A 15,983-nucleotide genomic window follows, 5' to 3' on the forward strand; every position below is an offset into this window, starting at 1 on the left:
GTCCGTTTTAACCGCGGGCGTTTGCGATGACCTTAAACCTCATATGAGTGCAAACGTTGGAAAATGTTGCTTCCGCCTTCATGTCAATGAGAACTAGCTAGTGATCTGGATAACTAGTGATCTTAATTTGTACTCCCTCCGTTCTTAAATATAAGTCTTTGTAGGGATTTCACTATGGACCACATACGAATGTATCTAAATGCATTTTAGAGTATAGATTCATTCATTTTGCTCCGTATGTGCTCCATAGTGTAATCTCTCCAAAGACTTATATTTAAGAACAGAGGGAGTACAAACCTAGAAGAAATACATTCTGTCCAACACAATAAATATATGTAAAGTGCCTGTCACGGGCAAGATGGTATATAATAACAAAACTTATAATTTGTTTCACTCCATATTTTTGGACTCCCTCGTATTTCTATTTTTGTTTCACTCCAATTTTCACTTTCCCTCGCCGTTCTCTTCCTCCCATAGCGACTAATCTGGTCAAAAAATATTTAAATACGCGCGCTACATTACCCTGGCCCCACTCATCATACGAAGCCTGGACGGAGACTAATATCAAACAGATCACGATGAGGTAATTGCGCCAACAATATCGGCAACTTTTCCCCCATATCAACACGGTTTCCTTCATCTCATCTCCAATCTCCACCGAATCCACTCGCTATCACCACCGCGCAGCTCCTCGCCCGCCGCCGCCTAACTCCCATAGCTGGTGCCGCCATGGTCCTGTGCCCGCAGACCTCTTTGGCTGCCTAGGTCGAGGGCACACCCCGTGCTCTGCCTCTACACAGCGAACCACACCGGAGTCAACTGCGCGGAGAATGTTTCAGGTTGTTCTTTCTCCCGATCTCCTTCCATCGTAGAACATCCCGAAATCCTAGCGTCGTCCATCGGGTGCGGCGGTTGCCCAGCGCGCCCCGCGGTGCCGCCGACGAGGAGTCGTAGTCCTCGATCTCGCCCTCCCCCCTCTCCTCCGCGCCCGCCGACGCGGGCCGCGTTTCCGCGTCCTCGGCTGGGCTACCGGCGGCAGCGATGCGGTGCGCCGTCGGCGCCGGCGGAGTTCCCATCTTCTCCCCTACATCGCAAGCGCAGTGCCGGTCTGCCTACGTCGGGGTTGCTCGCCACATGGCCGACCGGAGGTGGAGCGCTGCAACCAGGTTCATCACCAAGCCGCATCCCTGATCCTCCATAGGAAGCGTTGTAGATCAGTCGTTTTTTTGTATTCCCTACTCCTGCTTCAATTAGTAGCCAATTAGGCTGCAACTTGTATTAACCTCCAAGTTCCTGGCACCTGGACCGGCATCTCTCTGTAGTTTTCGTTAGATTGCCTAGGCTGAATTGAAGTCCGTGTCGTGAGGATTCAGATAAAGTTCCATCTAGATGCATTTTCTGTTAATATGGACATGTATGATTCTGTTCTGCATATTCATCTTAATGGATAATTTTGAATCAAAACAAAAGGTATTAATTATTGGCCCGGCGTCCATAGAAACAAGCTGTGTACTGTGGAGGTTAACTGAAGAATTGTTCACTCAAAACAATTGGACTCAAAGAAGCAGAGGAGAGATTGCAGAAACTTGAGAGAAAAGTGAGAAGGAATTGACCCAGTGTGGTACAATCAGGACCTTTGGTAGTGTGATCGGATCATGGGGAGATAAATGGATCTGCTCAAGAAGAGAAAGAAAATAGAGAGAAGAGAGGAGGAGACGTGCGTGAGATGGGGCTTTGTAGTTATTTCGTTCCACATTCCCAACGTAGTTTTTATCATTTTTATTAATTTTTTATTAAACTGATTTGGTTTTATGCCTGCTTTATGTATTGCGTTTCTTTTTAAATTGACTCAAATTCTAATATTATCTTACACAAGGGCATATGATGAATTCTAGGGAGGATGCTCCTAGTACACAACATCCTTACTTCATAATCACCTATCTGAATGGTGCACAACATCAATGCTTTGTTAATGCTAAGTCCCTTGATTGATTTTGTGTGCAGGAAGGAAAGGCTCTGCTGTCTTAACAAGGATGGAAAGTATAACAGCATACACAAACCAACATGGATAACCCATATCTGGTAAATTGATTATGTCACTTAAGCTATCTTGCTATAATGCATAAAATCCTTGTATGGGTTAAATTGCTAAGCCTTCAACACTGCTCATTGAAGTGAGGAAGTGGTCGGACATTTACCCTACCATCCATCGACTCGTTGTTGCTGATATCATAGTGCGTACAACCTTTTTCATATGTGTTATCTTATTTTACCATCGATAATACACTGCTTATGTATATTCATTTGTTTTATGCTTTATAGGACAGATGGGACCTGGAAGATACACCAGCAACAGAAGCAACAGTTCTCAAAATTGCGAAAGAGCGATATAGAGGCTGGCGATCAACTCCAAGATTTATGTTGCTTACTTACATTGCTAAAAGTGCAATTCTATTTGCAAGTGCCTACGAAAAGGATTGGCAAAGAAAAAAGTAGTCCAAACTTCCAAAATACTCTTTTACAGAGATCTTGTCCTAGTAAGACTCCAGGTGCTAGCCTAACTGTTATTTCTTCAAATGCGCTCATACAAGCTGCAACAAGGAATATTGAATGTTTAAAGCAATGGTAAGTCACAACCTTGCTTTCTTTTTATGTTCACCTGCATTTTATACACCATTGGCCTTCATAATTAGCTAGTTGCTTCTTCTCTTTCACCATGTGTTGCTGCTGCATCGAGTCACAGCTTAAAAAAATGAATATGTGCTAGCTAGGGACATGAACTTAACTGAAACTATAGATCGTGTCACAACTTAAATCAATAGCGGGAGATTTTAGTGCATCTACTTGTGCTTATGCTTTTGACACAATATTACTCCATTTAGTTTGGCGACTGTTCTTTTTAACAATGGGGCTAGAATAATTGTATGTCATATGTTATGTTGAACTCATTAACTAGAACTACTTTTTTGATTTCTTGATTGCAGGATCCAAAGAACTAGCTTGACTGGACTCTAGATCACGGACAATTTAGTCTTGGCACTTAATTAGGATGGCTAAATTACATTTGAGTTTCATTTGATGGATATTTGCTATGAGAAATATGAATTTTATGAATCTACAGATTATAAGTATGGTTTTAAATATTGTAATTTAATGCCTGTATTTTTTTACGGTTGCAATAGGCTATTACCACAACCCACTTTCGGTTGCCACATGTTAGCACCACGAAAAGTTTAAATTGTCGCAATAGTTTCTCGCTACAAACATTTCACCCGTTGTGATACCTATTTATCACCACCAAAACTAGTACGTTGCAATTTCCTATTACGACGACTAGAATATTTGTTGCCATAAGTTAATTCCACAAGTGTAGCAGTTCGTGGCAAAATGCCTAATGCCACGGAAACAAGGATTGTTGCCATAGTTTATTGCCACAATTGACTATTGCCACGTAAGAGTATGCGCCACGAAGCGAGCGTCGTTGGCATAGGTTGTTGCCACAAATGTCTATCACCACGAGCTATCAGTCGCCATGATTTGTCACATGTTGCATTTAAGCTATCTCCACAAAGCAAATTGTGGCATCAGGTGAGTGCTGCCACGAGAAAACATGTGGCAACTTCCCATATGGTTGTTGTAATAACACACTTTATTGCAACATTTACTTTTTTGTGGCAATAACCTATTACCATGTGTCCAGTCGCAACGGCTGCCAACGAATGTTGTTTCGTGGCAATCGGCATGTATTGTGACAAACGATTTTGTTGCAATAGACCCGGATCCTTGTAGTGAGAATAGTAGTGGAGTAGGACTGGAGGAGTAGTATATTCTAATCTAAAATAGTTTCAAAGTTCAATGCTCGAGCGTGGAACGACTACGAACCGCCATCGGTGCTAACTCCAATCCCCAGCAAACTTTCGCTGGGAGACATGGCAGTTGCAAACGCCCGCGACGTAGTTACAGTACGTGTGTAAGGGTGGCGGTTTTGTCAAATACTATGGCTTAAAAACAGGCCACCGTCGGATGGAAATCTAACGGTTACGTGGGATCCAGGATTGAGCTCGTGGCGAACAATCGCCAGATATTATTACTAAAAAAAGGTTAAAACACCCAGGGCTATAACTTGCACCGGCTGAGCACTAACAATGATACTAACATAGTTGTAAAATGGTCAAAGACCGTGCTATGTGGTGTTTGGAATTATATGCAAAAAAATTAGCAAGATGCCCGTGCATTGCACGAAACATCAAGATGCATCTTTTTTACAAAACACCTATTGTGATTGACCCATGCAGGAGTAAACCCATGTGTAAAAACTAATGATATCTTGAGAATTTTATCGGAAAATGGTATGTCGACAATTTCATCGAAAAAATGATATCTCAAGAAAGATGATAGATAAGGTGAGGAGGAGTGGGGCATGGTGGTGACTGGTGGTCGGGCTGGGCGGAGGCATGGGGATGGACGCGCCGGCAGCGGCCACCATGCCAGATAGTTCCAGAGACTTCCTTTTTTAATTGCTCAGCAATGAGGTTGTGGGAGATAAGGATGAACGAGGCAAGGCCTTATCTGTAAATGTGGAGAGAGGTGCGGGTATCTTTTGTAAAATTGTTATAGTTTGCTTTCATCTGTCAGATATAGATCGGACAGTCTATATTATAAGATGGCAGGCACACCATCATCACCAACTCGGTTTTTTCTCTACTCCTACTCCTATAAAAGACTCAGTTGGTGATGATGGTGTGTCTGCCATCCGCCATTTCTGACCATTAGATCTGCATTTTAACGGCTGTGATGTAAGTTTTGGCCTTTTTCAACAATTCCCACTTCTCTGCTCCAGTTTACACAAAACCCCTTAGTATGTTGAAACCAACCACATTCCTCCCTTACTTCATCAAAACAACCCAAAGAATATATTTGGAGTGAAACATAAGATATTTTTAGTGATATGTATATCAAAGCTAAACTGTTTTCTTTCAAATTTGTGAATATGTATTATTCTACTTTGGATCCGTTGCAACGAACGGGCTCATTGTTATAAAGGTTTATCTCTTGCATTGTCCACAATGAACACCTAGTGTACTGGTCCGGGCCGGATGCTCGCAGCGTGATGACCTGAGTTTGAATTCTGTCCTAAACTTTAGCTTTTTTAATATATACGTCTTTCGCTACTGTACTGGCAGTGGAACCCACACAGTACTTAGAATACAAGATTAAGGATGGATTTGTTTCTTTTTAACTTTCTGTACGAATCTGTAGCCAGCCTGCAAGTCATGTACACTGTACTGACAGTGGAACCCACAGAGTACTTAGAATACAAGATTAAGGATGCAACTTTTTATATAGGGAGAATCATACACGCAATTAACTCGAATGGATTGGACGTGACTCTATTATTCTCCAACGGCAATCGGCAAATTTCCTCCTGCGGACCGGAGTAGGTTTCTCGGTTTGCATGCGGGTTTAACGGAGGGGTTTGATGGAGGCCAGGAGGCGTGTTCAGCCGGGCGTGCAGCGGACGGCGCAGTACTATTCAATTTGACTTCTACAACTAGTATATTATAAAAAACAAAGAAGAGTAGTAGAGATAGAGATAAGAGTAGAGACTAGGGAGGAGCACCATCTACTGCTTCATGGGCTACTCCTGCGCTCCATTCAGCGACCGCAATGTCCCCTACAGCCACTCCCTCCTGCGAACCATTCGGCGGGTGCTGTTGAAATTTGGGGAGCGCACTCTCGCGACTGCGGGCAACGACGACTTCTTCCCCGACCTCGGCAACCCCTTCCTCAACGACATGGGTGACAACCTCAACGCCAACGGTGCTGCTCCCGTTGCACCGTATGTGTTTTTGTCCATCGCGTTCAAAATCGTGGTAGAATTCATGTCTAGTCTGCGTCCTAGATTCGATCTGTTCATCTACTATGCTAGTCCACATGATTAGTGTAATCCTGTTATAGCCGTCATGATTTATTTTGTGCTTATTCAGACAAAATCTCGTAGTAACTTGCTCATATATTCAACTTGCGCACCATCCCCTACAGCCACTCCCGTTTCATGGACGGCCTGGTCGGTGCCTCCAAGGAGCCCTTCGTCTACTGCTATGAGTGCCCGATGCTGTTTTGGGGCTCGCCGGCGGACCTCGTGCATCACCTCACGCAGGCGTCCGACTATCACTACTGGCCCGCGGTGAAGAACATCAAGTACGAGACGTGCTACCCGTTCACCGTGCCGGAGTCGCTGGAGGATCACCGCCGCCTGCTAGTCTCGGAGGAGGACGGCTGCATCTTCCTCTTGATCGTGGGCACCGGCGAGGCCCGCGCAGGGCACCGCCCCATCTCTATAGTGTGCGTCAGGGGCGACGCCGCTGACACTGACACTGACACGAGGCCGATGTATGGGTGCGTGCTCACTGTTACTACACCTCCGAGCTACGTGGGCGGCGACACTGGCTACAGGAAGCTGACTTGGACTCTGCCGAGCTAGGACCTTACCGCCGATGTGGACATGGAAGATGCATGGTATGATTCCCCCCAACGTGGTGCACGGGGACTCCAAGGAGGTTCACCTGGACATATGCATTACCAAGTTAAATGTTGATCATTAGTCTTCGCTCAATGTAATCTGCTGTCTAAGCATGTGGAGACTTCCATGCATGATCTTGCTCTATTGGAGTATCGCGCATGAATAAAAGTGTATCCATTTATGGTTTAGTCTAGAATCTTCCATGTATGAATTCTTACTACAGTATTGGTGAAAGACTTATGATGAACCATTTCTTACATCTCCTCTTCCCCCTTCGAAGTCATCCTGATTTAATCCCTCCGTCTAAGTGTATAAGGGCATGGTTAATACTTAATAGTATAGCCAACTGTTGACTATAAGAAAGTGCCATGTCATCTGTAGCCAACATGTATAACAATGGATACTCAAAAACTAATTCTTGAAGATCATTTCTTGCAAAGCACAATAAGTGTTATTTCTTCACAAGTTTTGGATGCAGGTTGAACAGTTGAACGCTTTTGTTTGCAAAAGATACTTTTTTTATCTATTTCACCCGAATGTTTGTGAGCTCTAGAGATGAAATAATATCCGAAGAAACCTATCGATACCCGTTACACATGAGATGACCCCCACATCCTTTGTCAAAATAAACAACTCCCCGATCAATGCATTTCACTCTTCCGTGCAACGCACGGGCACCTTACTATAGATTAGTACAACCAAAAATTGAACTAACATTATATATAGTACGATACATGCTGATGCATGTCACCTAAAATTATATCATTGAAAACTATGTTCAAATACAAATCCAACGATATTGTTTTTGTTGACATGCACTAACATTTTGTCAGTTAAATCTTCAGTCAAATTCAATGAGGGATAAACCACGACCGATGTAGTACTAGTGTAGAGGGCGGCGCTGCACGGGAGTCTCACCCCACTCGTGGCGCGGTAGTAAAGCCGTCATATCACAAAACCCAACTACTCCCAGTAATAAGTGGCCTGGTAAAATAAACGGACAAGCAACCATCACATCCCTCCGTCTTTTTTTCATTTCATCTCTCTGCATTTACTTTCTCCGGTTCATCTCGCACACTCGATCCCTAGCTACTACTGCTAGTATCCCTAGCTACTACTCCTAGAGCCAGTCCTTTTGGCGGCTTAAAAAATAAGCCGTCTCTTCCCCATCTTTTCCCATAAGACTAGTCACAGTGGAGAGTAGCATTAAGGCGCCTCACTCATTTATTTGGGCTTCTAAACTACTACTAGTACCTCCGTCCTGGTTTATTTGTCACCATTGTAATTTGTGCTAAATTTTGACCAAAGATTTAACTGATAAAATGTTAGTGCACGTGACATGCACTAACATTTCATTAGTTAAATTTATGATCAAAATTTGACATAGATTACAATGGGGACCAATAAACCAGGATGGAGGTAGTAGTTATGGGATTACTAATCCTGAAGCCTAAAAGAACTGGCCTCTGGTACCCCTACTAGTAGTAGTACTCAAGTTGGAATTCCAATTGCACGGCACAACTTGTTAGGCAAAAAATTCAATACAGTGTGTAGGAAGTGGTTTGAGAATTTGCATCCCTTTCCGACCAGTGAGATACTCCGTACAAAGTACGACAGAGAAATAACCACAGAGAAGGAAGCTAAAAGTAAACAATCAAACGAGCATTTTTGCATTTGTTTTGCATTGAATCGTTTCACAAGCTTGACTAGTGTTGTTTTTCTACTTTTACAAAAACCGCATCATAATGTTAAAACATGCATTTGCACGTACATAAGTAATAGTAGTACTCCCTCTGTCTAGGTGTATAAGTCTTCCCTCCTTCTTGGTCACGGTGCACAACCAAAGATGACTTATTCACCTGGACGGAGGGAGTAGCACAGTCTGCAAGCATATATACAGAGAGACGTATAGTGCGATAGTATATAACAAAGTTTGTGCTATATGCACGTACTTACAAATGCGTACGGATACAGAAGGTTTCCAAACTTTCCCTTTTACATACTTAATTAAGGACGCTAATAATTCCTAAACGTTCGGGATTTATCATTTGCGTCCCAAAACTGATGAGATCGCCTTACGAAACTAAATTATACTCCTACTAAAAGCCACGGCGGTCGCAGGAGCGCTTGCGGCGCGCCACGAGTGCCCTGGTGCGCGGCCATTTCCCAGCGCACCGACACAACGCCTCTTCCTCAGCCTCCCAACTCGCGAGGTGCTGATTGGCGGCTTGCCTGTGGGCGAGCGCGATCTCACCGGTGTGGTGATCCGGCGACAACAGGTACTCCTCCTCGCTGGAAGCATGCACCCGGTCCACGTATCGCCAAGCGTAGATGAGGCGCTTGGGCCCGACTGCACTCAGGGCTTTGGCACGGGCATCCTTCGCCACCCTCACGGCCCTCACACGAGCCTTCTGCCGAAGAGCCAATTGCCTGACTCTCTCGGACGCGACATAGGCCTGCCAGGCAGCTTGCCTCGCGGCGCGCTTCTCTTCCTCGGCCTTCTTCTTCGCCTCTATTTTGGCACGCTCTTCCAGAGGCAAAGCCTCCCACAAGGCGAGATCCATTTCTTTCCAAAGCTTCTCAAGGCTGGGGGGCTCGGCGGGTGGCGCGGCGTTCTCCTCATAGCGGGGAGCCGATGCGTCCTCCGATGCGCGTGCTGGCGAGATTGGGAACGCCGACGCGTCCACCTAGATGCGTCACGGCGAGGAGCGGAACGCCGACGTGTCCTCCTCGACTAGTGGCGGCGAGGAATGGAACGGCGACGCGTGACCATTCACGTGGTGCAGTGAGGGGCGCCTAGGGCTTGGGAGGGGCGATGCCATGGTGGTCGACGTGAGAGGGAGGGGAGGAGATAGCGATGAACGTGAGCGTTCTTCCGAATGCCGTGGGAGGCGCAGTATTTATAGCGAGCAATGGCACACCTACGTAAGATATGGACTGAGCTGCACTGACTTAACCGCAGGTCCAGTTGCGTCACTGACATGTGGGCCAGACCCCTGTTGGGCCCAGATGTCAGTGACCCAATGCACCTACAGTTAAGTAACTAAAGCAGCGTCCCGTAAGATATGTTGCGTGATTAACGTAACAGCTACGTGGGCATATTTGTTGGAGTAAATTACGGGGGAGGGAAGGGGTGGAAATATTGCTGGTCACAATGGATTGGACGAGCGCGGGGGGAGGAGAGTCATGCATGCAGATTTTTTTCCACACGGGGTGGAGTGGTGGGACCGCCGGAGGGAGAAGGAGAGTCAAGCAGGCATATTGTTTTCACACATGGAGAGGAAAAGATTTGGAGATGAACGGGCTTCCTACAGGTATGGGGAACAGTGCATAATAAGTCATCTTGCATGCCGGGCTAGGTATAGTCTCAAGTCATTAAAAACATACACGCCCCACACATGTTCATATTTCAAGGTGCACTAAATTATTGCATGCGATGATTAAGGCTGGCCATAATGGTGGTATCTTAGCTGGTATCACGCACACGGGAATAGCAAACATGCTGATGTGGCAAAGAATTAAAGAAGAGAGGGGGGGGGGGTTACAGTAACTAGTGTTCATGCATGCATGCAATGCGATAATGCATTGGTAAACACATTTTTTTGTGAAGAACGACAGCATTAGTTGAGTACTTTTGCATACTACAAAAAGTATTCCACCGCCTCTATCTTGGTAAGAGTAGGTGAAAATTTTGAATCGAGCTCTTTAAACTAGAAGGGAGGTAGTAGTACTCTAATAGCTAACCTTGTTGTGATGACTAGATAGGACATGGCACGCACCTGGACGGAGGAACTAGTCTGCATTGTGCATTTATGTTTTGTCTGAAGTCAATGTACCTCTACTTTGACCAAACTTATAGAAAAATGTATCAACATTCACAATGTCAAATCAATATTTTTATACTCATTATGAAACATAGTTCTTATACTAATTATAATCAGTATTGTAGATATTGATATTTTTAGTATAAATTTCGTCATACACTTTGCAAACGGTTGACGGAAGTAAAAAGGACTAGAGGGAGTATCATGCTTGCAGACTAGGCAAAACAATTGCTCATTTATAGCCGGTCGAAGTCTCAAAGGGCGCGACCGCGCGACGGAGGCGAAGGTCGTGGGAGGCACGACAGTTGACGGAATTAAGTGAAGTTACATCCACGTGCCAGCATGGCATGCGAACAGGCAGAAGCTATAACATCAGGCCTACGATATGGGTCTAGTGGACATGACATCTAGTGGGTCTGGCATAGTACTCGAGAACTCTTTGGGGCTTGCAGCCGTTTATCCACCGGGCAAGCCAATAACCCCACGCCGTTCGCACGACCTACTCGTCCCCGTCTTCTACTACTACCTTACAACAGTTCGCTCCCAGTCGTCCCATCCTTTCACATTACACCAGTTCAACTTGTCCTAACCCTCCTCCAAAATCCATGGCCTCCCAAATCTCCATGGTCGTCGCTGAGTACCAGCTTAGAGCCATCACCGGCGATGAGTTCATCGTCATCTACACACGTGGATCTGCGACGGTGAAAGCATGCCTTGCTCGCTTCCTACGCATGTTCAACAGTTCAAAGGATGAGTGGGTCGCTGGGCTAGATGTTGAGTACACCACAGTCCTGGAAATAGAGAAGATTCTAAAGGAGGCAGAGAAGAAGAAGCCCGCCATGATCCATGTTTGCGTACATAACGTGTGCTTGGTCTACCACATATGCCATGCCGACGTTGAGTGCCAGGATTTTAAGAACTTCCTCAAGGAAGAAAGAGTGAAATTCGTTACTGTAGACTTTGGGAACAACAAGGATGTCCTGGGTCAGGTAGGCCTCGTTGTAGGCCAGCCCTTCGATCTCCAGAAGGCAAGCCTGGTGTCCTCCTCTCAGCCTTCAATGCTGACCCTGGCAGCAGCCATGATTAATCCTTCATACGCTAAACTGAAGAAACCTCACCACGAGTTTCATCATGCATGGGAGTCGAAGACATTAGATGAAGATCACATCCTGTACGCAGCAATGGATGCCTACCTTTGTTTAAATACCTACAAGGGTTGGATGAAGAAGCAGCGTCCAGTGTCGGGTTCAAGCAAAGAAGCATCGGCGAAGAGGAAGAGGAAGAGGGACGAGGACGAAGTCGAGGATGTGGACTCGGACTCGGACTCCGAGTAAGGTGGTAGTGCCGTCGCTCATGTTGGTTCTACTGCAGTGTCAAGCGGACTAGTTGCTTAGTTTTATTTCAGGGGTGTGTTGTGCTGAGCCCCCAGCAGAACTATGTTTATGTTCTTTCTTGTTATTTGAACTTTATGTTCTTTCTCGTTATTTGAACTGTTTAGTATGTACAGTAGTACTAGTACTATGTCTTACTACTGTTCTTCTTGCAGTTGGTACTACTGCTCGTATCTTCGTGTTCCTACTGTACTTAATACGTTCGTACTAGTAGTATAATTTGGGTCAGTCGATTTGTGAAAGAAATTCGACGGAGCAAAGGAAGAAGACGGTAGAGAAGCTACCCCAACATCTATATTAGGGTGGAAGGGTGCCCATGATCTATCTTATGAGTGTTGGGTGTGGAATGCAGTTCGCCGGAAAAAAATGGATCATGCCCGGGGTTATACGGATGGCGGGGGTGGTTGGGGGAGCATGGCAGTGGCAGGCAGTTCAGGGGAGGACGAGGCAGCGGCGACAGGCGGTTAGGCGTGTGGCGGGCTGAGAAGATGAACAATGCATCAATTTCGGAGGTTGAAGAAGCCCTTCTAGCCATCCATGTTGCATCCAACGGCTCACAAGAGACGACTGACCCAAATTGCTCCTTCAGATTGCAGGATCCACGTGGCATTCAAGGTCTCGAAGGTAGATTCCGCGTCCGCACCCGGTTTGCGGGCTCGGCGCGGGCGCGACCGGCTTCCGCCGCGACAACCACCATGCGCGCCTCCTCCGCGCGGGCGGAGACAACAATGACATGCTAGTTCCTCCTCGCCGGCGTGCTGGAGCACGCACTCGTCCTCCTCTTTGTATGCTGCGTGCATAGACGCGGCTCCACCAGCTGCTTGCGTGCTTGGCAGCGCAGCGACATCGCGAGGAGGGACTGTAGACGACATGAGCGGGCGAGTGTCACGACCGGTTTTTCAATAAAATAATTATTGAGAAACCAATCCCTGTTACGGACCAGCGAGGAAGAATTCCTTCTCACTGATAGACAATACATTGGTCACAGAAGAAAAATACCAGGAGTACTAAATATAATACAAAGTTGAGCAGAGGCTGCCCAACAATTTATTACATGCACGCCGATAAAACAATACGGCGGATAGGGTGGCAAACTTCTAACTCACGATAATAACGGTGGTGGAAATATCATCGCGAAGCGAGTGACATGATTCCAGAATACTACAACTCTTCGAGCGTCGGAGTGAGGCTCGAGATGACTTATTGCGGGTGGCGGAAGCGTAAACGATACAAGTGACCAATATCCGGGATCGCGCAGGACTGACTGGGACTCCTCTAGGCATCGGACGCGCTATCAAACTCTTCATCCAAGAGATCGCCTTCGTCAGCATCTGGCCAAATCAACAAGCCAGGTGAGTACTATGAAAGTACTCGCAAGACAGTTCGGACATAAGGTATAACAAATGCAAACATGAAGCACATGAATAAGTTAACCAGTGCGATCAGACACAGAGATAATAAATACTGGGTGCCAAGCGAGGGTCTGAATGACGCCTCGAGCGGAAACTGCAGAATAGTAATACTGGTGCCAAACGAGTGTCAGAAAGACTCCTCGAGCGGAAAATGCGGAATAATAATACAGGTGCCAAACGAGTGTCAGAAAGACTCCTCGAGCGGAAAATGCGGAATAATAATACAGGTGCCAAACGAGTGTCTGAAAGACTCCTCGAGCGGAAAATGCGGAATAACAATACAGGTGCCAAACGAGTGTCTGAAAGACTCCTCGAGCGGAAAATGCGGAACAATAATGCCACAGTCGGGCGTCGGGGCGACACCACATAAAGGGCTTATAACAGAAAGTAAAGACAGTGCATGCCGCAGTCGGACGTCTGCGCGACGTCACATAAAGGGCTTATATTGTAACACAACAATACAATAGTTCGGGAATATAATTTATCACAAGCACGAGACAAATATAATGTTAGTCCATCCACAGGAATAACAATGAAATTGAATTTACCACTTGAGCTTGTTCACCGGGGGCAAGTTTTCACACGGAGAGATTTGGATATAAAGTCTACATTACTGATCATGGATACGATGATTTGGAAAGAATTGACTCTGCAGAGTTTGTACTTAACCACAGCCAACGGATTTCAGTAGTCACGGGGACTAGTTCCGTCTACGGTGTTCTGGAAGGAACACGTCTAACCAGTACACACCCAATTTAACCATCCGAAGCCAGGGATCACCCTCGGCAACATTCAGGAAAAACCCTGAGTCGGGGAGGCTACAACCTCGCGTAGCATGGGATCAAATTTCTATACGCGCGCTATAAGGGGGTGCCCCCCCTCTCGGTCCCAACCGGAAACACCCATGCCCCCTGACCGAATGACTGGCTTTAATCCTGGGCCAAGGTACCATCATCCCGGCCTCTCTGTTTGGTGTCTACACGGAAAGAGGTTACCAACTTACTAAACCGTATCCTGGCAATGAGACATGTGGTAGCACGGAAAGGGGAAGGGACGATAACACGGCTCCAACCATGTTAACGTCGGAAAAGTCGGATGACACAAGGCTGGCATGCTACAACAGTACCACCTTGCTGCCCTTCATGTCACCACATGATTAGGCCACCTCTCATCAGAGGTCATCGCAACTTTGGAACATGCGGGAAAAGATCGATAACGTGGCTCCAACCACGTTAACATCGAAGAGAGTCGGATGACGCAAGGCTGGCATGCTACAACAGTACCACCTTGCTGCCCTTCATGTCACTACATGATTAGGCCACCTCTCATCAGAGGTCATCGCAACTTCGGAACAACCGGATCGTTGCCTTACAAGCAACGGGGTACTTATCGACACTCACATGCCACGCACAAACTTCCACATGAACATGCAAAACATCTGCCATATCAAATGTTCCAACATGCTTGCCTGGTTCGGAGAAGTCGGAGTCTAGCTCGGCGAAGTTCGCGGCTCCGTCCCCTCTCCCGGAACCTACGGCAATCACAAAACGGGGTACTAACGTGAAAACCAACACATGCACAGAAACTTGGCCAAATATTTTTCAAATAAATCCCATAAAAAACTAGACAAAATTTGGAGTTTGACAGAAAAAGAATCACTCAAAAATACCTTTTTATTAAAAAGTTATAAAGGTTTCTGTCCAGGGACCTTTCTGTAATGAAACAGAAAAGTTCCAGGGTTTTAACTGAGAAAACAGAAAACGGTTCGTTTGGAAATGCGCAAGCGCAAGGAGAAAACGTACTTCGCCCGAAGGCGTCAACAGAAAACGGTTCGGGGAAAATAAAACAGAGGCTGACACGCGGGGCCCGCATGTCAGGTTTGAAAGCTCGCCGGCGCCCGAAGACGGCGATGGACGCCGGCGTCGAACCACGGCGAGTTAGGGGGAAACGGAGGGTACCAAGAGCTTCAGTGCCTTCTTCCGCGTCGGTGGGTGGTGGACTCGTCCAACGGGGAGCACCACGTCGACGGCGACACTATCTCCGGCGGACGGCGGTTCGGGTGAGGTTGGGGAACTCCGGTGGAGGGCTGCAAAGTACGAATTGAGGCGCGGGTCAGAACGGGTGATGCAAGGTGAAGCTACTGGCAAGAGAATGGGGGCTGCGGAGCACACACGGGGGCGAATCGGGCTGGATCCCGTGGCGGATCGCGGCGGCCGGAGTCGAGGAAGAAGACCTCCTCGGGGCTCTTCCAGTGGCTAGGCGTGCTCTAGGGGAAGTGTAGGGCTGGTGGGTGCTCGAGTTGAAGCTCGGGGCCCTTATTTATAGGCAGATCGACGGGGTGGCCGTGAATGGAGAATCTCCGGCGAGCGATTACGGCGGAGCAGTGGGTTGGCAGAGGGTTTGAGCGGTCGAGTAGCATCAGTGGATGTTACGGGACTCGTTTTGCAGCTAAACGGAGCTGGTCTTGGCGTAATGGCGTCTGCCCACGGTGAGGTGACCGCACGGGCTCAACGGCGGCAGAGAGCGCGCTCCGCGCCCTGGGGTTCACGACGAGAGCGGCAGCGCATTCGGGGGAGTGGACGGCCACGCGGCGGGCTCCGGTGGTTTGGACGGTGCTGGGTGGAGTCGGCGGCGCCGTGTCTCCCGCTGGCGCCCGCAAAGCCGCCGCCGGCGTCGGTCACGGGGCGGCGCACCTTCTGCTGCTCGTCGCCGACGCCCGTAAGATGCCAGGCACTCGTGCGGTGCAGGAACGAGAGGGCGAGGACGAGGAGCAAGGCGACGCGAGGGCACTGGCGAGATCGATGCCCGTCTCTGAAGAAAACGACAGTGAGCA

At 47.3% G+C, this 15,983-nt stretch overlaps 1 protein-coding gene across 5 annotated transcripts; it reads left to right on the plus strand.

The window, feature by feature from the left end:
• The first annotated feature begins 558 nt into the window (after window positions 1-558).
• LOC109776053 (uncharacterized) lies at window positions 559-3,195 on the plus strand. Of its 5 annotated transcripts, none has more exons than XR_002235968.4 (5): window positions 559-839; window positions 2,005-2,082; window positions 2,176-2,234; window positions 2,323-2,625; window positions 2,985-3,195. XR_002235968.4 is itself a non-coding variant. In XM_020334738.4 (4 exons), the coding sequence occupies exons 1-4, from the start codon at window positions 1,042-1,044 to the stop codon at window positions 3,013-3,015; spliced, it is 537 nt and encodes a 178-aa protein (XP_020190327.1). In that variant the 5' UTR covers window positions 592-1,041; the 3' UTR covers window positions 3,016-3,195. The 5 variants fall into 5 exon arrangements, 1 of the variants encoding a protein (XP_020190327.1); XR_002235969.4 differs by having other exon boundaries at window positions 592-1,166; XR_002235970.4 differs by lacking the exon at window positions 2,985-3,195 and having other exon boundaries at window positions 2,328-2,616.
• Window positions 3,196-15,983: the final 12,788 nt, after the last annotated feature.

Source organism: Aegilops tauschii, chromosome 2 (genome assembly GCF_002575655.3).
Source record: "Aegilops tauschii subsp. strangulata cultivar AL8/78 chromosome 2, Aet v6.0, whole genome shotgun sequence".
Taxonomy (NCBI): Eukaryota; Viridiplantae; Streptophyta; class Magnoliopsida; order Poales; family Poaceae; genus Aegilops; species Aegilops tauschii.